Source organism: Barbatula barbatula (genome assembly GCF_947034865.1).
Source record: "Barbatula barbatula genome assembly, chromosome: 21".
Lineage (NCBI taxonomy): Eukaryota > Metazoa > Chordata > Actinopteri > Cypriniformes > Nemacheilidae > Barbatula > Barbatula barbatula.
Window position 1 is genome coordinate 2,651,634 of NC_136784.1, and position 26,335 is coordinate 2,677,968.

Genomic DNA, 26,335 nt, shown 5'->3' on the forward strand with positions numbered 1-26,335 from the left:
TACTTCCTTAATGTTCTTAAAGTGCTCTATCTTCGCGCACTGGTTTTGTATTCAATATATTACAAACTTATCTTTAGTCTATATAAGTGTACTCAACTGTGCTATTTTGAGACACCATGAATATGAACTTTAATATGCTGTATTAAATGTTTTTATTGAGTTACCACTTGAAGTAGGCCTACACTCGATTGAAATGATTTAATTTAATAGATTCCAATTCTGATTCGGCTTATCGATTCTGATTCTTATCGGTTACCAGCTTCGATTCCAAAGTTGATGTGAAACCTTTAGATATCAACATGTATGGTCATTTATCCGGGTTATTGACCTTTTTGCAAAAAATTATATATTTATGAGCACCGTTTTGTTTACATAAGCATGTTTTTTTCTGATTATTACGATTTGTATTGCGTAGTAAAACTACATCATGGTTAAAATATTGTAACTATAATGAAACTATGGTTAATTTATGGTTCCTGTGCTTTTTAATGCAAATGTTATATTTAAACTATGCTTACTATAGTAAACATATTGTTACTTTTCCTAAGGGCTTACAGCACATCACACAAAACGTGTACTTTTCAGACAAATGCACATAGGAATTGATGAGACATTCCAAATTGGAATTGATTTTCGATTCCCAATCCTATCAGAATCAGAAACGATAAGCCGAATCGGAATTGGAATCTATCAAATTCAATCGTTTCAATGGAGTGTAGGCCTACTTCAAGTGGTAACTAAATACAGAGATATAAAAGCATATTTAAGTTCATATTCATGGTGTCTCAAATAGCACAGTTGAGTACATTTATATAGACTAAAGATTATCTTAAGTACTAAAGATAAATTTGTAATATATTGAATACAAAAGTACTGTGTGAAAATAGAGTGCTTTAAGTACATTAAGGAAGAACACCTTGTCTCAAGCCCTGTATACATTTAAATGATAAGCTTAGAATTTTAAAGAAAAGCCTAAACATAATTCAGGAGTCAATTCTGCAAAAAAATAAATGGTTTATCTAAAAATGTTTCGTTCATTCAATGTCATTTTATGTTAGTTCGTAATGCTTGAAATAGAAACAAGATGCTGTCAAAATATTTATTTAAAGTTTGTTTTAGTAAGTACAGATCAAACATTTGCACAAATGCACAGAAGTCCTCTGAGCATTCCTTATATGCTACATGAAATGAATCCTATCTGATCCTTATCACAGCATCCAAAACCGGTTTCTTCAGTCTACTTCTTGTTTAGTGTGAAACCACAGATTTAAATGTAAATCCAACCGATTTCAACTGAACGACTCCTTAACAATATTCTAGTCTCAATGTAAGATCAACTTTAAAGCTTTTGAAGCACAATTCTACCTGAAAGATAATTTTAAAACGACTAAACATAATTTGCACTGAAACTAGAATTCATTACACTTAGTTATTTTGCAAGGGCTTTTCTCCAAAGCATTTTGCAAGCACTTACACGCAAATGAAGAGTCAATAGAAAATAATTGAGAGAAATCCTTATCCTTAAACATATAGGGTGTGGCCTTCTTAAGATATTTAATTTATTATAAATTCAGTATTCCCTAAAAGAATTTTAAAAACATTATTCTATCTCAGTTTTTCACCCTCACATATCATGAAGAGATTTGAACACTTATTCATTTAATATGTTTTTTTCCATTAAAGATGTGTACAGTGAAAATAATGCTGGCGTTTTCATTTCAGATATTTCACTTCTGCGGAAAGTTTACTCGAGTCAATGCGAGAAACGCCATAAATGACACAATCAATGAATCATGTAGAGTATCAGTCAAGCGACAATTGTCAGTGAAGATTATCAAACTAATGTAGTTTCTTCCCTTTTTGGCTATGATTGAATGAAAAGTCGATTTATTAGTTATTCCACCGTGGCTAATTTTCTTAAGGACCTTTTAACATGCAGATACATGTTTGCGTGATGGTTTTATTGAACCTAACGTTACATTGCTTGCTATATCAAAGTTTTGCCGACAGATGTCATCCATTATTAAAACCATTGATCAAAATGAACCTCATGAGTGTCATTTATATTTGCATGATTGGTTGATGAATATGCTGATGCCTCATTAGCATATTTTTGTGAGACGTTTGTCCAATATTTTGAGAAGGTCAAAATCTGCTTTTTATGAAAGTAGAGGCAACAACAGATAAGTGAAAAACATTATGAGATATTACTTTATAATGGATGTTCATGGACAAATCCTTTTTTACGATGTAATTCCATTATCTACCAGCAGTGTTAACTGTTAAGGTAATTTGTACATTTCACGTACCTCTTGTATGCCTTTGCATGATCTCTGATCAGTTTAACATGGATTAGTCATTAAGTGGCCTAACTGGAACAAATAGGCCAGTGGTTCTCAAACTGGGAGCCCCGAGATGAATCCAGGGGGGCCACAGATTTTGTGGTTTTTTATGACATATCATTTACCAAAGATTTGATGCATTCAAACATCAGAAAAATAAGACCACCAACCAAATGAATTGATGCTCCAGCATTGTACAACTGAATGCGTTTTTGGTTCAATTAATATTCTGAGTTTAAGACTATAAGTAATTATTTGGGGTCCGCAAAGTGATGTATCTACACAAAGGGGGCCTTACAACAAAAAGTTTAAAAACCACTGAAATAGAAGATATGACCATTGGATTGACTTTGCGATAGATCCGGATCCCCCAACAGTAAATGAGACTATTATAGACCCCTTTACTGTTAGTAAACATTGTGGCATCATTTTGTGGGCGAAAATATCCCCCTGACCGCATTACTAATGCCAGGTAGCACGTTTTGTTAGCTTGCTTTTTGACTATTAATTTTTTTTAACATGTAAGGTCACTGTCTAGGCGATTGCTTTTGAAAAAGTTAACTTTAACGCAAGTGACCTGGCCTGCGTGTACTAACAATGGCAAATGTTAGCAAATGCATTTACTTGCAACCGGACACATAACACGAGCCTTCTCACTGTTCCCTCTCCTTTTATACTAATGCACTTGAGACAACTAAAGAAAAATAAATGACAAACAGTTCCCTTTATGTTTAGTTAGCTAGCAAACCTATGCGTTCAAAAGTTAATGCTAACTTTAAGTGAAAAAGAACCTTGTTCCTCAGTTTCTGATTTGGCCATACGTGAGATATTTTTAGACACAAATCATAATCCACACCAACAATAGACATTTTGATAATGGTTTTTGTTCAGTCCGCTCATTTTATTGTGTGCCAATTTTCTTTTGTTAAATTACTGAGTTAACCTAAAAACAAGAGTTTGTAAACATATCTTGCTTTTATTGACAGAATTGATATATATCCCGGGAACAAATTGAAAGTGTCTTCAAGGCATTTTCATTAGAATTCGGAGCAAGTTACCAGTAAAGTTTGAGATTGGAGGTCAGTTTTCACTAAATTGGTTCATTCTGTTACTTCATTTGCAATGTTACCATAGACAAAAATAATAAAAGACTACAACTTTGTGTTTCCACAAACCCAGGGTTTACTTGCACAAGATTTGTTTTTAATTTAGGCCTAATTTGTTTTACATTTTCTTATTTATACATTTTCCTTTATTTAGATTTTAATGATTCATTTTTATACATAATTATAATTAGATTAAAGGTCCAGATTGCGAATTGCAACGGCTCACTCCACCCCTCCCTTAAGAAGCACTATGGTGGCTGCACATGTCTAAGATGTCGTCACGTTTTCGCTTCTATGCAGAAGGAGATAACGTATTTACAACACGCTCTGTAGAGCAGTTTGTCCATTTAGGGCTACTGTAGAAACAACATGGCGAATTCCATGCAAGGGGACCCGCGGTGTATGTAGATAGAAATAGCTCATTCTGTTAAAAACATAGCGCTTCATTATGTAAAGTCTTTATAAACCCCTGAAGACAATGGAGTGCATTTCTGTCAGTAGATTCTCCAATAAAATACAGTTGAACACAGCACTTTTAACTGTATACTACATGAATTATTACTTTTGATTTCAGCACAACTTATTCATATAGTTTTTGTATTTTACTTACTGATGATAATCATGCAAATATTTTACTACTACCTTGAAAAAAATGAAGCTGATTCTCTTGAGTGCTTTACTTAAAAAACTGGAGATTTAAATGAGAAGAAACAAACACACAAATGCACATTTCGAGCAGTTTATTGGTCACTCTGAGTTTGATCGTTTTCTCTAGAGATCTTGTGCTTTTGCTTCTGGTCACAGATCTCACGCTTGTGTCACGGCCTGGGTGGACGAGCTGATGACCTTTCCGTCCTGCACCTCCTCCACAACGGTGATCACTTTGCGTGTTGTTTTTGATGTAGTCTTCGCGCCGGAGGACTGGCTGGAGGACTGGCTGGAGGACATGCTGGAGGACATGCTGGAGGACTGGCCACTTCTGCATCAGAAAAACAAAGCTTAGAATCTAATTTCCCTTCAGCTTTTTAACTTTTACTGACATGAATGTGTATTCTGAATGCTCACCCAACAGCTTCTCCATCCAGGAGTCTTCGGTATTCTGCGATCTCCATCTCCAGTCTGGTCTTGATGTCCAGAAGCATCTGGTACTCATCACTTTGACGCTCCAGATCTGAACGAAGCTGCGTCAGCTGCTGTTCCGTGGCGGTCACCTGATTCTGGAAGCCGGACAACTTGGCGGAGTAGCGATTCTTTGTTTCTGCCAAAGTGCTTTCCAAAGACGATTTCTGTGCGATGGAGATGATTATTCAATACACTGTGTGACTTATCGAAACAGTATTAATCTAAGTCTGATCATAGACTCACCATACTGAGTTGTGACTGAAGTTCGATTTCCAGACCTTGAAGTGTGCGTTTAAGCTCTGTGAGTTCTGATTTGGATGTTTGGATGACTTCCGTGCTTTGCGTGACTTCTTTGGCAATATTTTCCGTCTGTCAGTACAAAGCAAAGCAAATCAGACGTTTGTTTTGGTGCTCATTACAACACATCTGACAAACGTGCACAGACTAGATTTTACCTTGGCTTGGAACCAGGCTTCCAGATCTCTGCGGTTCTTGGCTGCGACGGCTTCGTAATGTTCACGGATTTCTGCCATGACCTTCGTGAGGTCTTCCTGTGGTGCTGCATCAACCTCTACGTTAACCTGTCCGCTCATCTGGGTACGGGATGCCAAAAGTTCCTAAGAATGCAAAAACAAACCGGTGAGCCCCAAATTTCAAAAGTGACTTTTCAATTGTTTGCGTATTGAACCTGACTAACCTCCTCGTGGTTCTTCTTGAGGAAGATCAGCTCTTCTTTAAGTCCCTCGATCTGCATCTCCAGATTAGATCTTTCCATTGTCAGCTCATCCAGCGCTCTTCTCAAGCCAGCAATGTCTGCCTCCACTGACTGTCTCATGCCCAGCTCGTTCTCATATCTGCAAAGAAATGCAACGGTTTCAATTTCCAGCCCATTAGAGATCGTTTATGTTGTTGGTTCTGTACTTACTTGACTCTAAAGTCATCAGCAGCCAGCTTGGCGTTGTCAATGCTGAGATAGATTCCTCCATTCACACAAGTTGCTTCCAGGATCTTCATGACAAGAAACAAACATTTTATATAAATTTTACGTTCATCTTCTATTTAGAACATGCAAACGTATAATGGACAAATGAAAAAAAATGCATGAATTCTGCTGCTTATTTTACGCACTAAATTAGTACAAAGGTCATTTAAGAATATTTAAGAATAAATTATCAATATGTTTTATGCATCTTAATACTATTACCATTTCTGCTCCTCACAATAACACCTACTTTGTTTTGCAGGTCAAGAATAGTGGCATAAAATGCGCTGTAGTCACGAGCAGATGGGGAAGTTTTGCGCTCCAAGAACTCGCGGATCTTCAGCTCAAGTTCAGCGTTGGCCTTCTCAAGGGTTCGCACCTTCTCCAGGTAGGTGGCCAAACGGTCATTGAGATTTTGCATGGTGGCTTTTTCGCTTTTGGTCACATCCATGCTATCACCACCACCAGAGCCACCTCCGTATCCGCCACCTCCTCCGTATCCGCCACCGCCACCTCCTCCGTATCCGCCACCTCCACCGTATCCGCCACCGCCACCTCCTCCGTATCCGCCACCCCCTCCGTATCCTCCACCGGAAGAGAAGGACCTAGAAGCAGAGCTGCTGGAAATCCGGGTGCCGGACCCTCCAGCACCACCGTACACGCTGCCGGAACGCATACTTCCCATATGGCCACCACCCCCGCTGGACATACCGGACATAGAAGTGCGGCTAAAGGACATCGTTTTGGAGGTTTGATGTTTTCTATACTCTGACGGATAGAATGTGTGAGAGTGAAATAAAGGCGATCCATGATCCTTTTATTTGGATAAACGGGGAGGGAACAATCAGGCTGGGCGTTTTGGATAATCCAAAAAGGGTGAGGGAGAAACCACAGCCGCGCCTCCGGCAAGCATTGGATCACATACACTTAGGCTGCAGTACAGTTTATTGTGAAAGGTTTATGGGCGGTAGATCTGTAGTTTATAGGACTGTAGGTGCCCTAACCCTTTGCATGCTTGTGTGCTTTTTATGTGGGGAAGGCAGTAAAAGAGCAATGCAATTTACATGCAAGTATGGACTGTTAAATCCATTTGGACTACTATGCATATAAAATCAGATGTTTTTATTAATGCAAACTTTTTGACTAACAGTACACAGGTGTTGCACAATAACTTTTCATTTGTACCTGAGGGAGAAACAACGCCACATAAATTCAAACCAGGAAAGTGAGAGTCTTCGCCTCCAGGGACATAATAGTGAGTCACACCCAAAGTAGAAGCTACAGCAAAGATGCGTACACGCACGAACAAATATGATCAAATGTGGAAATAAAGCATTTTATTACATTACTTAATAGATAAAGAAGTATTTCTCATGCATGCATGAATCTAACAAAAGTTATATTTCTGTATTTATAAAATAAAATAATTTTAGAACATGAATCATGAATTATTTCTTCATCTCTAATGATACAATTGCTTTGTTTTATGGATTACATTTTTCTTAAAAGCATCAATGTTTGTATTTGGGTCAAGCACTGTAAAGACAAATCCTCCCAAAGACTAAGATAAGGCTCACTGTTGTTGTCATGGCTACGAGAACAAAGTACAAAGAAAAAGCGAGCCAGAACAAAAGTGGAAAACCTTTCATGGCTCAACATCACGCTGGTAAACTTTGAGTAACTGATATGAGAACAAGGAAGCTCTTCAATTATTAAACAGGCTGGTATGCAGAGAGTGTTTTTAAGGGAGAAATAAAAGTTGAATTCGAAACGGCACAGAAAATGGCGATCGTGTGAATTTAAGTGAGAAGAATAAGTGAGAAGCATGCATGCTTCTTTGGTTGATAATAAAAGCTCATGTAATTGTCACAGTTGTTCAAAAAAATTGCTTTTCTCTGTTTTGAATTAGCTATGAGGTTTCTCGCTTCTACAATTCTGCTCAACCCATTCAGGCTTACAGTACTTCAACTTCTATGAAACAAACTAGTACTTGATGCTTGACTGTAAGAGTATTTATATTTTACATAACAAACCTGGTTACCGTAAACAAGCAAAGTATTGAAGGTTGTGTCTTGATGGGGGTGTAATGTGGACAACACCAAATTAGCTGTCAAAAAGGTGGTCTCTTTATGTTACCACCCATAATGTATCATTCTTTATGACAAGACCTATTTTATTCATGTTTGAAAAACGACTTATTATTTGAATTGTATGTTTTTAGATGAACATATTTAAAAGCAGTCGCTTTTATCCAAGAATGCTTGAAGTGCATTCAAGCTTCACATTGTATTCGTTTATTTTAATTATTTGTGATTATTATAATTATTATTTATTTCATTTTTTATAAAGAGTTCACGTTTTTGTTACACAAAAGCATTTTATTGTAGAAAAAAATTGATTCTCCAGACTATAAAAAGGTAACGCAGAAATGGTTCTATACCAAAATTAGTTTTTCTAGGGCATGATGGCAAAGAATAGGACCACACCATGTGACCATATGCACAACTTATTTATAATAGAACGACAAATAGGATATAGCTGTGCTTTATCGTGAATAAACCACAGTTGCTGACCAGTCGGAAGTGGAATAATTGACAGATAGAGAAGCGTGACATAACTGTCTGGCGAATACTACCCGTTTTAAATAGAAAATGTACTATTTAGTACGTTGTAAATGTCTCCCTAAATTATTTAAAACTGCATATGCGCAGCTGGCAGATAGGACTTGTGTCATTGTGGTTGCTTTATTCAATTAAATATTTATGGACACGTACTATGTACAGTATGATCATTTAATAGAGACACCTGTGACTCTCTCATTTTTGCTTATTTCCAGCTGCTGTTTCTGGGTGTGTTTTGTGCTTTTGTGAATTATACAAATCTGTTAATCCCAATGTTTGCAATGCTCTTGGATCTTCGTGCAACCTTCGGTGACATCGAACTAATATTATTAGAGTCTTTTTTAAGTATTTTCAATCATTGGGTTTGATCTGATGTTTGGATTGTGTTACTTTAGTGCACTCGTCTTTGCTGTGAATGTGACGCTTCATAAGACTAAATCAAGTGAGCATTTGAGGACAGAGGGTGTGCCACATGAATGCACAGCTCGGGTTAGGTAACAGCTCGAGAGCACAGAGGGGACACGTTCTTTCATTCTTCCCCCCGGGTTTGACAAGTATGTACAGGTATGAGCTCTGGGAATTCTGAAAGCGATGCACTCCGCCCATCTGTCAATCGCCCTATTCACACCTTTTCTTGCATTCGCGAGTAATCTTGTGACACTTTAATCTTTCAATTATTTCAATAAAAAAAACTAAAGAACCGAAAAGTCCAGACCATTACACAATACATCCAGGTGTTTTGTAACATGCGCATGATTTTATTGACAGTGATGCATACAGCGAAGCTAACTTTAAACCTTCGTCATTTAATTTGCTATAGCAAAACACTTCTACGCGATAAGAAATGTTTATAGCATGTTTTTATTATGATAACTTGCGTACAGATAAATCAGAACGATAGTTCCCAAAACATCTTTAAATGAAACTGTGTGTCAGTGTCTTATCTGTGAGGTGCCGAAGACGAATGTTTGTTTACCAAAGGCATGTACGGGCTCGCCACTTTATCTGTTTGCCCCCAACCAGTAAAGATCATTCCTGTTCAACTGACTCATCTGACCATAGACTGTGTTTGCTGTAGGTCTGTGGCTTTCAAAGGTTTATATCAATCATGAAAAGAAAGTAACGTGATGGTCAAGAGGAATTTTGGGTGTGCTGCGGTCATAGTCTTAAACACATTCTTTGCTAGATGGCAACAAGGATTTCGAGAACAGAATACTTTATGTATTTTCTTTGTTGCGTGTCTTTTCCCATGACATGTTAAATAACTTTCTAAACAAACATGGGAGGGACAATGACACTGTATTGTTCGATGAAATTCCTTAACCTGCTCATACCGTTTGCAAGCACTGCAAGTAGATATTTGTTTTTTTATTTAAACAACCTTAATTCTCACTAGCATCGTTGCAAGCGCAAACCACAGTTTGACACTGTGCATGTTGTTCCTTCAAGAGTATTTACATTTGATATAGATCTGGTTACTATCAACAAGTGACCTGTTTATGTGTCCCTGTGATGGTACAGAAGCCTTCATGTATAATATGGATACTGGTAAATCTAATTATAAAAGGAATACTTAAAAATGATCTCTTAACTAAATCAATGAAGTATCTTGAACAAATATTTTTTTAGCAGAACGAGCCTACTTATTATTTTGTGTATCCTGAACAAAATTAGATTTTGTTTACTGGGCGTAGATATTGAAGATTTAGTTCAAACAAATCTGGCAAAAAGTTTGCCCAACTTAACAAACTATTTCATCTGACCGAACGGAAAGTTCGAAGCGTGCATTGCGACGTGTTCAATTCGTTTTAATCAATGAAAACATGACTGTTTAAGTGTTTGCATATGGTATTTATGCTGTTTGAAAATGTTTTTTTAAATGGTCACCATGATCAAGGTTTGCGTGCATGACACAATCTTGCTACCGCTAAAAGTTGAGCAGTAACTAGACAGATGTATAGTTCTGTTTTGTTTAAAGTTTTTACATAATGTAAAAAAAAGAATAAAAGAAAATGTAGATCACATAAACTGCGTGACCAGACATCGAGAAAAAGTTCTTGTTGTGATTGATTTAAAAAAAAATTACAATGATCTCTATGAGATAAAATGATTTGGTTTTCATTGACCATTGTTGCAATGTTTTGTTTCCAATAAACTATGCAATGTATAAACATTAAGGTGAAATATGTGATTGAACCGATCTCTTATTCATTTTCTTACCATTTGTAGTGTATATGCCTGACCACCAAAAACGTCTGTCCGCCCTGCCCTTGATACCATGTTTTGTATATTACACCTATACTGTATGAACCTAATGTAATTGTGGCCAAATATAAAGGACTTTTACTAAATTTGTGTCATTTGAAAGCTAAACATGGTATTGAATGCTTTTGAGAAAGAAAATAAGAATGTCCTGCAGTTTCACAGTGGATAATGTAGATGACCGCATGTGAATAGTCTTCTTTAATGCAAACAAACTTTGAATCTTTTCCAATTGGAATGTGTATTAAGACTTTTTGTCTTTTATGAAAATCATACAGAACCATACTGTATCTTACTGTGTCTGTCTGCTGTGTCTTTCTGTGTTTTGTCGTTGCAACACAACATTTTCAATTACAGCTCACATTTAGTCTTTATGATGCATTAAGATGGCTCACCAAACAAACATGAGTATAGAGGTGTCAAATAAATGTATATTGCAGAGGTTAAATAATCTGGATTCGGGTACATCTGAAGAGAAATAGTCGAGTTCATATTGAGATATTGACTTTTGATTGCAGACTTGACAAATCTGAGCTCAGTTTGAGCCATCGTTGAGATCTCTTCTGAAACTCTTATGACAGAGACATTCGTGAGATTCATCTGACATGCGCGAGTTTCGCGACTTATGAAAAAGTTTCAGTTTGCTCTCCATTTAATGACGCTCCTCTCTTATGATGTCTTGGGGAAAGAACTCAGATCTCATCTGTTATTCTTCTTGTTTTTGGAGTCGTTTCAATTCTTCTATTAATGATTAGTCTTGAAAACGGCCCTTGGATATCAAAACAAATATTGTTTAACAGGCCGAGAGCTTCGGATGTAGTTAATGCAGTTTTACTGATGATATGACGCATTCAAGTATAACTGCGATTAAGACATTAGAATGATTGAGAGCTACTTCTGTTTAACACGGAAACAAAGCTTATCTCTTAGCGGCGTTTATGAAAAAATAACACTTTGTAAAGACCTGTTCATTCATGGGATTCATTCACGAGTGGATGCTTTTATTCTGCAGAGAGCTTTAACAAACAGTGAGTCATAATAACTGAAGCATTTCTCAACTGAAAGGCATTTAATTTGAAACAAATGTCTGTTTGTACAAGAGTTTACTTGTGAATCTAAGCCTTATTATTTTTGTATTCAACGATAATTTCAATAATGCACACACATGCATTATTATTGTGTTTTATTTGTTTGAATAAAAGGAAAATGGCATTGTTCTGCTTGTTTTTGCTCTGAATGTAGCCCTTTATGAATTCACAGAAGGTATGAATTTGAGGACAGAGGGTGTGTCTGATATATTCAAAGAACAGGGAAGGTAACACGCAGAGACTACCGAGGGTATGTACTCTTTGTCCCTCAGGGTTTGGCAAGTGAACACAAGTATGACAGAAAAAAAGTGTGAATTTGGCCCTTTACGCCCAACCATCAATCAATCTGCCCGTACATTCACACACTCTCTGAAAATGCTCTTGCGAAACGTTTTATCATCTTGTGGTTTAATTAAAGCTTGCGAAAAACATTTATGGATCATGTGGTTTATCAGATATGGTGCACATAGGCAGCTCTGCGTTCCAGGTGTGAAGCCAAAGGCTGAATTCAATTCAAGGCCTGTTACACTTCAATGTTCTTTAAAAGTAGGTTTTTCTATTTCTGTAGCGTTTGTGCCTCAAATAAATAAATGCACATTAATACTACTGTATATGAGAGAGGTTTTGTGAATTGTTTCTACTTCTGAAACTGAGGGGTTTTAAATAGGGTGTCTTGTCAATTTAATCATTCATATTTAGAGGTGACATCACTATAACACACACCCACCCCAAATCTCTATACAAATATAAAAGATTTATAAACAAAAAGGTGGTGCACTTTTTATTCCGGACACAGCATTGTACAATACAGGGATAAATAGTAAATTCATACTGTATTACAATAAAAGTATTATATATTATTGAAACACTCACCTCAGTCTGAAATGATTGGAAAACGACCAAAACTAGTGCACACGCATTTCTTTAACTAGGGCGTGTTTTTACATGCCTGGCATTTGTAAGCTCTGCACACCGTTGTAGGTTAGATGTCCTTTTAAGGTGCATCTTGTTATATTGAGTGAAGTACTTGCGCAATATCATTGTTTATGCATGAGCCATCTAATTAAATATTGTTGTTTTAATGCCTTGTACTGAATAACTGTTGTTGCTCGGAGGAAAAGTTGCGGTTTCAACGGTTGTGCGTTTCTCTTTGTACTGTGGGAATGTTGTCAACATGTTTTCCTAGGAATTTAAGAAATGACTCACTAAAAATGACACCTTAAAATTTCATGCAAAGAATACGAATAAAAGCTGGTTAAAAGTAATCGCAAAACAATGTTTTGAATTCCAGCGTGTCATGCAGAATGTGCATACAAAGCTGTGCACCGTGTCTGCACCGGACGAAATGCGACATGACATAAGACATTAGAAACCCATTTGAACCCATTATTATTTACATTTTGTCCATCCCGGATGTGGTGCATCGCGCCTGTCGCTTACAGTGGTATTAAACTTGAGAACTAAACTTGAGAACTAGAGCCGACAAATTTGAAAGCACGAGAAGCTGAACAAACCGCTGATGTCGTGTTTCATGTAATCCTCCAAACAACAGTCATGTCATTATAAAACAAATGTTTGTTTAGAATATGGCCACTGGCTATCTAACCCACCCAGATGGGTTTTAGCAACAACAAACCTAAGACTGACTTCATGTAGGAGACCCAGATGTACATTTTATTGCTCAGAGGTCACACTGAGACAGAGCTCTTAGTTTCAAATCACATTTCCCAGAATTTGATAGAAATGTAGATTTGAGTTTGTTTTCAGTGGAATCTCTGTCTTTTGATTGCAGACTTCTTAGTGGACCTTTAAAGTCTTAATGCCGGGGAAATTTGAGACACATCTGCAAAAGTCTCAATTGCCATCTCTTACAATGACTCCAAGACAGTATTGTGGACAAACACTATCAAAGCATAGATTTTCATTTTGATTATATCTCCTGAATTAAGTTATTCTGCCCATTTTCTTTCTTCTGCAGAACACAACAAGATTTTCAAGAATGTTGGTAACCAAACATTCATTTTATGGAGACAAAATCACCTAGACGTTTTACAAAATACGTGAGAATGTATGATAATGATTGGATGTTTAGTTTTGGGTGAACTTCTCCTTTAAACACTAAAATGTATGTTTCTATAAAAGAGCAGTATTGTGTTCATCATTGTGTGTAATTGTGTTATCTAACTGTTGATTGAGTAAAGATCAAATGATGCACAACATTTTCTGTACACAATCATCGATCAGAATGATCACAGATGTCATTTCAGATTCCCAACTTGAAAAGCAGATTTCAAAATATAATCAGAACAAGTGATGAAATCTTGTTGCGATGTTTATTCTTCATGCTAAAAGTGCATTCTTCAGACCAATTAAAAGAACAGATGTCAACACAAGGGCTTCAATTAAATTCAATTCTGATTTACAAGCAGAAACTATTGGAGATGTTGACTTGCAGTGTAAACCGTGTCACTCTCGCTGAAACTCACAAGCAAACAAACTTAAATCTGCTCGGACCAGTTCTACCCGTAACCTGCTCTTTATTTTAGATGCTTTGCTCCTTGTTTCCATTTCCCTGTCAGAGTCTTAAGTGACTACTTTGTATTTTTAACACACCGAACATTAAAAATAAACAAGGATGCCACCTGGGGCCTTTTCAATAAGGAGGTTCAACCAACACGGAGTTAAAATGTGAACTCCGAGTTGATTAAGACCGAGATGCGAAACTATGATCAATGGTGCTCCGATATTCCGATTCACAGTGGCAACCGCGTAAAAAAAAGCAACATGACGGCAATAAACGCTTGAGAGCGAGGCACACGTTTCGCTCAGAACTGTGTTGTGAACTGTATTTGTATTTGATCACATTGCTAATTTTGTAGGCAGTATTACAGTTTTTTTCGATTGCTAAACGACAGTGGGCACAACTAGAGTCACATGTGCAAAACTCTAACTACAGTCTGCACAGCAGCACTTCATGTGGACCAAACTCTAGTTCGGTTTTCATTGCTTGAACACAGTTTTCAAAACTCTACACACTTATCCCATTACTTAAACCACAACCTGCACAACACTGTGGATTTACAACACTTTGTTCAAATGCTAACACACTGCTGTCAAAAATTGCAATTTCAGCTGAAAGGCTAAGCAGGTGTCTTGTTTTAGACTTGTTAGTGAACACACACACACACACACACACATATATATATATAGGTAGAGCTCAGAAAGACTACAAGGTAGACGGGTTCGTGGAAGGAGAAGGGTGGCAGGGAGAGGGCGGATGCGTGGAGGAAGACACAGAAGACACAGAGCTGTTATTTCAGATGAAATAAGGGCTACACTTATAGACCCTGTCGTGAACCATGGTCTCTCATTGAGAGAGGATGCCAAGATCCACAGTGGCATCTGTAATGCGATTTTTCCATCATACAAACAGGTGAGAGTTACATCCTCACAGTAAATGAAAACATTACAGGAATTTATTTTGTATTGCAATTATAGAATATTAACACAGATTTAAGTTTGACTGTAAAATATATTTTTACAACAGGACCCAAAGGCTGGCCCCAACAGGAGGAAGAGGAGAAATATGACTTTGTATGAAGCACACATGCTTTCAAATGCACTCATGCTTTTTCTTTTTTTGTTCGTTTCTTTTGACTTTGTTTGCTAAAAAGTCCATGGCTTTCCAAATGTTAAATCAGTTGTAATAGGCCTATCTTGAAAGACCAACAGCAAATTGTGATTTGAAGAAAGGTCTTTCAATATCGTTGAGGGGGCTGAGAATCAGAAAAAAACATTATTATGCAATTCAGATAGTATGAAAACACTTGTTTAATAATGTAATAATGTCTGAATTGAAGTGAAAACGGGACATTACATCTGTAAAGACTTTGCTATACACTATGCCATAGGTGATAACGTGCAACCTATGGGCTATAGATCTCTCTAACCATTACACCACAACTGCCCTAAGATGCATCAAATATTACCTAGTTAGTGGGAGTAATGAGATCCAAATGCTTAATTAATTGTTCTGAAGTTACAAGAATTGTAAGGTGTGCATACTATTTATGCATCACATTATATTTGGAGATCAAATAATAAACATAATTAAAAGTACAGTATTCAATGTAAACACATAAAGCCTTAAATTGATTAAGAACAGCTCATATTATTTTATTTTAAATGATTAAAAATCCTAAAATTAGCAAAAGACCAGTTGTGAATGCTCAATCGCAACGGGTGTGACTGGAAATGTTATCCTTGTAATACTGTAATGTGATAATATATTATACATAATCTGTGCTTCCACGCCCACCTGACGCTCATCAAAAGCGCACACATGCGCAGACAACCTCTGTATCTTGCTAACGTTTTCTTATAATGAACTGACGCTTGAACATAACCTGCTCCGGAGGATACCTTCAGAGAGTGAGATGCTATGGTTACTTACATACCCCGAAAGTTACCTCCGTTTTTGGAACCGAAAGTCGAGGTTATCAGCGAATCTACCCTTAAATGTATCAGGGTATGTCACATAACCAGCTTTCAGGAATACCCCCTGATCATTATATATCAAGGAGAAAAACAAAAACATTCTGATGTCAACAGGCCACCATAAACCCATGTGATGTGCTTTCATAAGGTCAGATCCCCTCGTGCACTGCCTAAAGCAAATACCCCAAATAACTGTCACAGCACTGATACAAATGAGCCATTATATTCAAACATCTTGTCCAGATGCAAGTTGTGTGGTTTTGTAGTTTTATGATTTTTGTACTGTATAAGCAGGCTTTTTACTGCCAATGCAATGCAAAGTTAACCTGAAGCTTGTATCTTGTTCCCATCCGACCCAAAATGAAACCAGATTTTCGGATTGCAATATTTTTTCTTGTATATATAATAAAATATATAATAAACCTTTGTCCGATAATATGTGTTTTTCAAAGGATCGTGCTCCAGCTGGTTCCACTCAAATGTCCTTCTTTGCACAAAAGGTTTGAGAGAAAAAAGACTTTGAAGGGAGTGACCGAGTGATCTGATAATGCTTCTGCTTTCTAATAATTGTGCCAGTGGGTGCTGCTATCAACCAGCGTTTCTCAATCCTTTGTGATGTCTCTCTTATCTAACACCTGACTAATGTCATAAGACTCTTCATGACCCGAAATGGGTGTGAAGTGATAAAAGGATTGAGAAACACTCATCTAAACCGATGAATGGTGAAATGTCCCTTATGTTCTATTTTATGCATTTAGTTTCCATGAACACATGCTACATTAGGTAAATTCACATACAAATCCTACAATTATTTGTCAGCATATAAACTAAAAAAACAAGTTATTGTTAAAAACAGTTAATATATACTGTACATGACAAAGCCTACTGAGGAAAGACATTTCAATAAAATTAGAAAGTATTTGTTGGGTATTAACAGTCGATTCGACATAGAAAAGCATAAAGGACAAAACAGAAGGAAACTACAAATGTTGAATGTATTTTGAGGTCTTATGGGGGTGAGTTGAAATAACGCATTGTCTTTTTACATACAACAATTACTCCTTATGAATACATATGAACATAAACAATTTAATCTGTGGCTTAAAATAGAAGACCAACAAGTACATTTGAAAGCAAATGAAAATAATTCTATACGAACAATTGCACGCCGCCATCTACTGTTCAAAATGAATTCATTCAGTTGTATGTCTTGTATTACTTTCCAGGAGGTATAATAAATACAGACGTGCTCAAATTTGTTGTAACCCTTACAGCTCATTGAAATGATGCTTCATTCCTCCTGAAGAGTGATGCAATAAAAAGCTATTGTATCATGTATAAATAAAGCAAAGAAGCTGTGGATGAAGAGATGAATTATTGCTTATTCTACAAAGATATTCTTAAATGGCCTGGACACGTTTGTTGGTTCCCCTTCGAAAAAAAGAATACATCATTGGATTAAAGTGATATTTCAAACTGATTTGTTTCTATAATTTGTATCACACATGTGTCCAATCTTGGAATAAGTCATTCAGTCTGTTTATACAGAGAACAGTCTCTGTGCTGTTTGGTATCATTGTGTGCCCCACACTGAACATGGACCAGAGAAACCTAAGAATAGAGTTGTCTGAGAAAATTATTGATAAGCATGGTTAAGGCTACAAGACCATCACCAAGCAGCTTGATGTTCCCATGACAGTTGCAAATATTGTTAAGAAGTTTAGGGTCATGGAATTGTAGCCAACCTCCATGAGCGTGGCCGCAAGAGGAAAATCCATTGTCATATTGACAATCCTTCTGGGAAAATGTCAAAACTGGAGCATTTTGGCAAGTTAGCTCTATGTTCTCCGACGAGAAAAAATAGGCTTTTAAAGAAATGAACACCACACCTACAGTGAAACATGGAGGACGTTTGGTTATGTTTTGGGGCTGCTTTGCTGCATCTGGCACAGGGTGCCTTGAATCTGTGCAGGGCGCAATGAAACCTCAAGACTTTCGAGGCATTCTGGAGCGAAACGGACTGCCCAGTGTCAGAACGCTCAGTCGCAGGCAATGGGTCCTCCAACAGGATAATGACCCAGAACACACAGCTAAAATCACCCAAGGATGGACAAGAACAAAACATTGGACTATTCTAAAGTGGCCTTCTATGAGTCCTGATATGAATCCTATCGAACATCTATGGAAAGAGCTGAAACTTGCGGTCTGGAGAAGGCACCCATCAAACCTGAGACAGCTGGAGCAGTTTGCTCAGGAAGCGTGGACCATACTACCTGTTAACAGGTGCAGAAGTCTCATTGAGAGCTACAGAAAACGTTTGCTTGCAGCGATCGCCTCTAAAGGTTGTGCAACAAAATAGGCCTATTAGGTTGGGGTCCCATCATTTTGCCCATGACATTTTCATTTGTTTTATTGTTTACAATATGATGTTGAATAAAAAATCAAAAGCAAAGTCTGATTTCTATTTAATATGGAATAAACAATGATGGATGACAATTTTGTCCGTTTCAAGTTATTTCAGAGGGAAATTGTGCATTCTTTGTTTTGTGTGGAGGTACCAACAAATTTGATATTGATATTTAAAGTTTTAGGTTTCACTGCACTTTAATGTATCTTATATGTATTTAGTGTAAATTAAGGTTGTTGTAAACATTACTACCGTACAATTACATTTGTAATAATTGTAAAAAGGGTATCATACCTTGTCAACATTGCTGCATGCAGAACAATTGTTGCAAAAATTATAGATGAACATTGCTGCTTTTTAAGTGCACAATAATGGCGACTGTGTTGTATGTTTGGTTCAAAGCAATTCTCAATAAACTGCTAACTGTTTTCTGAACCACTTGACACCCTCCTAAACTTTGGATGATGACTTGAAGTTGGGACACGTTTGCTCGAGTCCAATTTAAGGTATAGTTGCGCCCCCTGCTGGTCTGTTTTCACATCGCGTCCTGTTTTGCTGCCATCACATGCATCTTGAATCCCTTTAAAAAATTGAAAACAATATTCGTCGGACTACAAAAATGGCCATTGGTTTTACACGTGACCACACTCAAACGGTGTAGATAAGCAGATGTTTTACTCTATCGGTGTGTCATTATTTTTACTCACGGCAGTGATTTAGAACCGCTTCTAATTTACTTGCTGCGTTTAGCAAAACAAAGTGATACGTGCTAAAAAAGGACACGTGATCACGTAAATGATAACAGTTTTTAACGTTTTGACTAAAGTGTGAAATCTTTGATATATAATATGAATCTAATTCAATATTCTGCATTTTCTCTTCATTATTATATTATAACAACGCTGTGAGTTCGATCCCAGGGGATTGCAGATGCCTATTTATAAACATATAGGATAATACAACGTAAGTCGCTTTGGATAAATATAGTTAATCTAATATAGCTAGCCATATAAACAAATACATTCACTTGATATACGTGTGGACGTTTAATGACATTAAATACCCATTTGGTGTAAATAAAAATACCCCAAAACAGTTACGTAAGACGCGACGTCGAGGTGATGTCATACTCGCAGAGAGGGGGCGGGGCTTTAAAGAGCTGTTTTCAAGCCCGTAAAAGCGGACTGTCGCCATTTTCTAAGCTCGGCAAAAGCCTAGGACCACCGGTCGAGAAGATATCTCCTCAGTAAAGGCCAGATTCACAAGAAACGCGATCGCAAGACCACCAGTTGTCGTCCGAAAGGAAAGGGAATCTTATCGTATGTCCGCTATCCAGAACCTCCAAACTTTTGGTACGATTTGACGTCTCCATCAAATATCTGTGTGTGAGGGGGGGAAGGGCGAAGGAAAAAATACGGGTTCCGATTAGCGATGTTGGAAATAAAATACCATTCCTATATGAAATGAAAGCAATGTGTATTCGCATAGATGGATTGCACGCTGTTTTAAACGCAAGTTAGCGTCGTGTCGTCGTAACAAAAGTGACCGTCGAAACTCGCAATCGGGCCTTCGTCTTTATTGTTCGGCTCGCTGAAATATTGAAGATTCGTTCGAATAACGATAAATCATTTTAACGTGTTTTGTTTGTACGTTTATTGTGTGTTCGTCGTGATCAAAACGTTGTCGACGGTAAACATATCCATTTTGATCACCGAGCTTGTTTTTTGGACTTGAAACAAAATGGAAGCCGATGGTGGTTTATTTATAGCCTCCGCGAGAAGCCTCTCGAATATTATGCGTCTGTTGACGGCGCGAGAAGAACGACGCCGAAATTGCGCGATGACGAAATCATCGCCGTTAGATGAACGTTCTTTAACCTCTGGTTCCGGTAAACGAACGGATCACGAACAGCTGACTCGGACATTAACTCCACCCTGGTGTTAAAATAGACTCTTGGCTTTGTCAAAACATGCGTATTCCTTTACGTAATTAACGGTTTGCATTATGACCATAATAACCACAAATGTATAACGATATCGTTGCAATAACCACAAGTTTACTTGGCTTTCTATAGTAAAATAAAGCCTACCTACATATAAATATGCACTTTTTCATGCTTTGCTTGACTGTTTACTTTGTTCTCAAAGACCCCTTTGCTGATGCAACTAAGGGTGATGATCGGCTCCCAGGTGGGACTGAGGACTACATCCACATAAGAATTCAACAGCGGAACGGGCGGAAGACTCTGACCACGGTTCAGGGCATAGCCGATGGCTATGATAAAAAGAAGCTAGTCAAGGCCTTCAAGAAGGTCAGTGATATTCTACGTGCGATTCTTTGCTGTATGGCTCGGATGCATTTCACATTTTGTTGCACGCTTTCAGAAATTTGCCTGCAATGGGACTGTGATTGAGCACCCCGAGTATGGTGAAGTGATTCAACTGCAAGGTGATCAGCGCAAGAACATTTGCCAGTTTCTCACTGATGTAAGTATGAGCTGCGGTGGATTTTGATATCTTTTGATATTTCGATAACAGGGGATTTACGCTGTTGTTCCATCACCTCTTACAGATTGAACTGGCCAAGGAGGAGCAGCTCAAAGTCCACGGGTTCTAGAAGCTGAACTGACCCCCTCCGCCTAACATTTATCTCAACCTACCTTTTTACGCTGCCGGTTACCCCCCACCAGCCCCATCTCCCCTTCAGGGGATTAAAAAAAGCTAAAAATGATTACCTCTGATTTGAGACTTTTAGTATGGCAACCTTATCCAATTGACCGGTCTTGTTCAAGCACGGACAGACAGCGAGGAAAATTATGCAGGATAAATGTTTTTTCTTTGTCCCCTCTTTAGTGCTTTTTTTTAGTTTTATCTTGTGCTGAGGGTGCAATTCCATGTAACTTTCTCTTTGTTTTGTAGAAGATGTTTCAGCCGAATCTTCAAATGCCATGTTTTGCACATTTTTAAGTTTTATGGGCAGTTTAGAGAAATTCTTTTATCATGCTTAAATTACATCCTGAAGAATCTGCATTTTAGTTATGATGTGGGCCAGCCTGCTTCAGGATAACATTGACGTGCGATTTGTGCACAAAGCGTGGCAGCCACAGGTTTTCTCTAATATGCATCTCTAACTGCCTTTTTTTACCTTTTTGTTCACATTATGCTTAATTTCAATTTTTCTAAACTTGTAATACCATATTTTGTTTTTGGTCTGGAATAAACAATATCCCATACTGTCACTGTTGTGAAAATGCACTTGAAGGTTTGTCAATGTGTCCTCTTCGGCTACATGTAACTGCAGAAAATGTCAATTAGTCAACAGCTGCAGCTGTTGTAAGAAGCCATCCAGGTCAGGTTGTTCAATGTGTTCAAAGCATTCATTTTACAGCGAGTATTAAACGTTTTTGGATGGTACGGCTACTCTTGTTTTGTGGAAGAAAGTAAGTAAATGTGGCTCTGAATTGTATTCTAAGGGTAGGTGAGTCAAATATGTTAAATTAATTTCTATACTTTTGCTTAAATGAAAGATTCATTTAACTGCTGGATTTTTCTATTTAATGTGATAACGTGTGGGAATTGGTTGTGCTTTGCTAGATTAAGCTAGCAGTACACCATGTTCCTTACCAAAAACTAGGTTAAACAGCTTCTTAATAGTTGTTTAAGAAAGAGAAGGACTGCTATCGTTCACTGGAAAGAAAACTGCTCAACCTTGTAGCTGTTCTCTACAGTAGAGGGCGCCACGGAAGTATATAATTCCTACATAAAATAATGACATTTATTTTAAATGCACGTCTGTGCCTTATATTGCATTACAAGGATAAATCCCCACAGTTCCCAAACATAAAGTCTAATACATGTGATTTTGTTCGTGTATTTGCAATGCAGAAGAATATTCACCCACAATGAACAGCAAAGAGGATTGCAAATAAATGACTCATGAACCCTTTCTAAAGGACATGTTATCTGAACAGGGGCTTTTAAATGCACTGTGTCTTTTCTTGGGAGATTAATTGGAGTACCTAGATTTATGTCTAAGAGCGAACTGCATGTTCCAATAAGACCAGGATACTTGCTATCAATAACATGTCTGTGCTAAATACAGGAAATACAAAATCAAACGGAAAAGGTTTGAAACACGGAAGGGAGATTTTTTTCGTTGAATGTTATATTGATGTTGTATAGGCCTAATAAATTAACAAAGCGTTTTTTGCTAACAAAACAAGTGCCATGACTTTTAAGTAATCAAGGTAATTGTAGGAGGAAGGAACACATTGAACAAAGATATTGATGTTTTATTTAAGTACAATCCAATGTGATCCGCTCAATCGGGTGGGTTTGACCTATACTGCCCGAAGACACTATATCAATGATCCCTGTGTTTAAAATGTAATTCTGTTCAGTTTCATCCAGTTTTGTTGTTTTATGTTGCCTTTACTTTTGTTGGTTACCTCAAAATATTAGTTTTTCTAGTTGACTAATATTTCAGTATACTTCACACAGAAATGAAAAATCAGAGTTGGTCCAAATCTGTATAAACATCTTTGCTCTGATGAACACAGAGAAAGATATTTGGAAGAATGCTATTAACCGAACAGATCTTGCCCCCATTGACCAAAGTATAGGAAAAAATACAATGACAAAAGTGCCCCAAAATTGTTTGCTATCCTACATTTTTCAAAATATCTTCTTTTGTGTTAAACAGAAAAAGAGAAATGATAAAGTAATTTTTCCTACTTTGGTAGTCAATGGGGCAACATCTGTCTGGTTATAAGCATTCTTCCACATATCTTTCTCCATGTTCATCAGAACAAAGAAATGTATACAGATTTGGACCAACTCGAAGGATCACAGAATTTTCATTTTCGGGTGAAGTATCCTTTTCACTCCAAATTTTAAGGCAACCAGGTAACTTTTTTGAAGTTGAACCAAAAATGTCTTTACAGTGCGATCTTAAGAAAATGAATTTTCCACAAACCAACTATAAACAAGTCACCTAAGCACATTGTCTTTCTAACGCGGTCCGGTCAACCACATCTCTCACAACCTTCAAAAAACAACTTGAAACCCATCTCTTCTGTGAATACTTGACAAATAGAAAAAAATGAAAAAACACTAACCCTCTCTCTTCTCTCAACACGTAGTGGTCTAGCTTTTGTTGAAACTAGTAATTTTGTTTTAGCATGATATCGTACTATTGCTCTTTTACGACATATCGCTTATTGCTCCCTGAAGTCTTTGTAAGTCGCTTTGGTTAAAAGCGTCTGCTAAATGACCAAATGTAATTGTCAAAGATTTCTTAAAAAAGACATTTGCAAAGTACAGTTAAGTTCTTGCACCACCAACAAGCTGCAACCACAACAAAGCAATGGGAAATGTTTTGTTAAATAATGCTCATTTCTACAGAGAACTGAAAAACACAGTGAATGCTAAATTACAGAGAGCTACCTCTCGACTGCCATTGTGTGAAATGGTAGGTTGGTGTACTCTTCTAGAAGTCTGATGACAGCTATCAACATGGTGCAATAAACCTTTCAAATCCATGAATTAAAAAGAAGCTTCCCTTAAAGTGTGTTTGATTTCTCTCCGTTATGCATGAAGAGAAGCGACAGGCCTTGCACGTGCATCTGTTGCCTAGTCTCTCAACATGAAAACGCATGTCACTGAAACAAAATGCCTGGAGTGTGGGAACCATATTGAGCTAAATGTTTGTTGCTTTTATGCAATGGCATGTTTAGAACTCCTGTGTTTTCGGTCGGGAACATCCAGGCGGCTTCTGTATAATTTCTTTTCATTTTGCTGGAGCTCTCTCTCTCTCTCTCTCTCTCTCTCTCTCTCTGCTGGAGAGCTGGTGCTTTGCCCAGATGTCTGATGCATTTTGAATATCTTAGAATCACCAGGGAAAGCCTCTTAGTGCCATGGCAACAAAAATTGTTTATCTCGAGTTGGTTTCAAGATGCAAGGTGCTTTTTCACCGTGTGAAATCTGTTTTCCGAATGCGTCTCGCGATTATTTGTGCCGAGGAGTTTTACAGCTCTGACGATAAAAGTTCGCTCACAAATCTGTTTGACCTTTTAAAACTTTCAAGGGATAAATGCACTTTCTCTGAAATAGCGCTTTGAACGAGTGTATCTGTATTGGGTGGAAAAGGTTTAGATCTATTACAGCCAGGTATTCTTTTTGCACATAACTGCACAAATTATTCATTTTTGCTTCATAACACAATCTTTATTTCCATTCATCTCTTTTTCAGTATTTCAATGAAAGGAAGTGGTTCCAAAGTGCAATTCATTTAATGAAGGCCAATTGTCAGCATAAACTTTCTACTGTTGTGGGTTTAAACATTTGGTTTTGTGTTGGATCCCCAAAGAAAACAACGAAAAATAGACAATGTTTTTTTATAATTATATTTGATGATGTTTAACTTAATATAAATATTCTCTGTAAACAACAACAACAAGTAAATGAGCAACACATTAGACTATACATCTGGATTGAGTCTCATTTAGTCTAATCATTTCCCTTGGGTAGCTATTATAGTCTCTGCCTCCAACAACTCTCATGCAAATAAAAACATAAATAGAAGTAAAATATATCTTATTTGGAAAAAATCTGCAGTATTGAAGGGGTACAGTTTGCTGTCTCTGCGTTTTGCAGCTGTTAAGAACTGCCTTTGAAAAGTTATAAGGCATCTATACATTTGTCCTGTCAGAAAAGGGAATTTATAATATATATTGTGCATTAATGAAACGATAACTTCACCATCTTGTGTGTGTGTGTTAGAAAGAGACAGAGAGACAGATCCACATAAAATAACATGTTATTTTCTTCCGATGCTGCAGAGGCAAGGAACTTGTTTTCTGACAGTATTATTTGTCATGCCCACTCCCCTCAGGTTAAAGAGAGAACTCGCACATTTTGTTGAATGTTTTGTCACATGTCCACCTATTGCAAGCAGCATTCCCTTTACAACAAAACTTTAAGTCATATTCTTCAGAAGTTTTGAGACCACAGCATGGTAGCCTATTACAAAAGAGTATGTCAAAGCTTTCATAATTTAGTGTCAACCAATCGAAATTAATTGAGAATTTACATCAATTAATGAAATGGCATGATTCATTTAAAAGCAAGATCTTTCATATTGGGTGTCTTGTACCTTGTCAGATCAAATCATTGCTATTAAGTTGGATTCAAACAGGGCAAAACTCACCAAAGTGGTTAGAATAATATGAAATTGAAGCACTGTAGAAATTATATTGCTTTTTCAGCATGCCATTTGCTCAACTACAAATTGTCAAGGATAGCATACTGTTTAAACCTCAGTGCCTGAGGCTCAGAGAACGCAGTTTTATATATATATCCACTATCTTCACTGGCACAGAGGAACTGTAGCTGAATAATTAAGTTTATATGGGCTACTATTAGTTAAATGCTTTACTTTCGGGACTAAATCTTTATTTCTTTAGCCACGAGAAGCTGTTCGATTTCGTTTCCATCATTGACTTTATAGATGGTGTAACGATCCAAGAATTCAGTGTATTTTTACTAACCAAATGAGTGATTAACAAAAACAAAACATGATTAATATATAATATATAATTCTCTAAATGCGATCACACAAAAGTGACATATTATCATGGGCAATCATACAGTGGATTGCAGTGGTGTGCATTATAGCTGACAGCCACATGAACACGGTACAGCTCGTTCTGTGACTGTAAGCCATTCCCTTAAACGCTATTGAAGTAAGAACCGTGTACATTAACGTCCAACGTCAAACCAACTTTATGCCAGTGGATAAAAACTGAATTTGCACAGGTGGATATGAGCAGATAATAATTTAGACTAAACAATAGTGCAAGTGATTAAGTGTGCATATATTATTGACATTAGCTGTTACAGTTGCAATGCA

At 37.1% G+C, this 26,335-nt stretch overlaps 2 protein-coding genes across 2 annotated transcripts; one reads left to right on the plus strand and one right to left on the minus strand.

Annotated features, from left to right (window-relative positions):
* Window positions 1-4,173: 4,173 nt before the first annotated feature.
* Window positions 4,174-6,504, minus strand: krt91 (keratin 91). The gene is made up of 7 exons (XM_079484616.1): window positions 5,803-6,504; window positions 5,496-5,578; window positions 5,268-5,424; window positions 5,026-5,187; window positions 4,814-4,939; window positions 4,514-4,734; window positions 4,174-4,427 (listed from the first exon to the last, which is right to left on the minus strand). The coding sequence occupies exons 1-7, from the start codon at window positions 6,289-6,291 to the stop codon at window positions 4,256-4,258; spliced, it is 1,410 nt and encodes a 469-aa protein (XP_079340742.1). The 5' UTR covers window positions 6,292-6,504; the 3' UTR covers window positions 4,174-4,255.
* A 13,030-nt stretch (window positions 6,505-19,534) lies between these two features.
* Window positions 19,535-21,665, plus strand: eif1 (eukaryotic translation initiation factor 1). The gene is made up of 4 exons (XM_079484244.1): window positions 19,535-19,779; window positions 20,575-20,738; window positions 20,812-20,913; window positions 20,999-21,665. The coding sequence occupies exons 1-4, from the start codon at window positions 19,749-19,751 to the stop codon at window positions 21,041-21,043; spliced, it is 342 nt and encodes a 113-aa protein (XP_079340370.1). The 5' UTR covers window positions 19,535-19,748; the 3' UTR covers window positions 21,044-21,665.
* The last annotated feature ends 4,670 nt before the right edge of the window (window positions 21,666-26,335 follow it).

Coding starts and splice junctions, on each gene's coding strand:
- krt91 (XM_079484616.1), bottom strand. CDS start 6,291: ATGTCCTTTAGCCGCACTTCTATGTCCGGTATGTCCAGCGGGGGTGGT. Junction 5,579..5,802: donor TTCTTGACCTGCAAAACAAA/GTAGGTGTTATT, acceptor CTTGTCATGAAG/ATCCTGGAAGCAACTTGTGT. Junction 4,428..4,513: donor CTGGATGGAGAAGCTGTTGG/GTGAGCATTCAG, acceptor TTTCTGATGCAG/AAGTGGCCAGTCCTCCAGCA.
- eif1 (XM_079484244.1), top strand. CDS start 19,749: ATGTCCGCTATCCAGAACCTCCAAACTTTTG. Junction 20,739..20,811: donor TAGTCAAGGCCTTCAAGAAG/GTCAGTGATATT, acceptor GCACGCTTTCAG/AAATTTGCCTGCAATGGGAC. Junction 20,914..20,998: donor TTTGCCAGTTTCTCACTGAT/GTAAGTATGAGC, acceptor CACCTCTTACAG/ATTGAACTGGCCAAGGAGGA.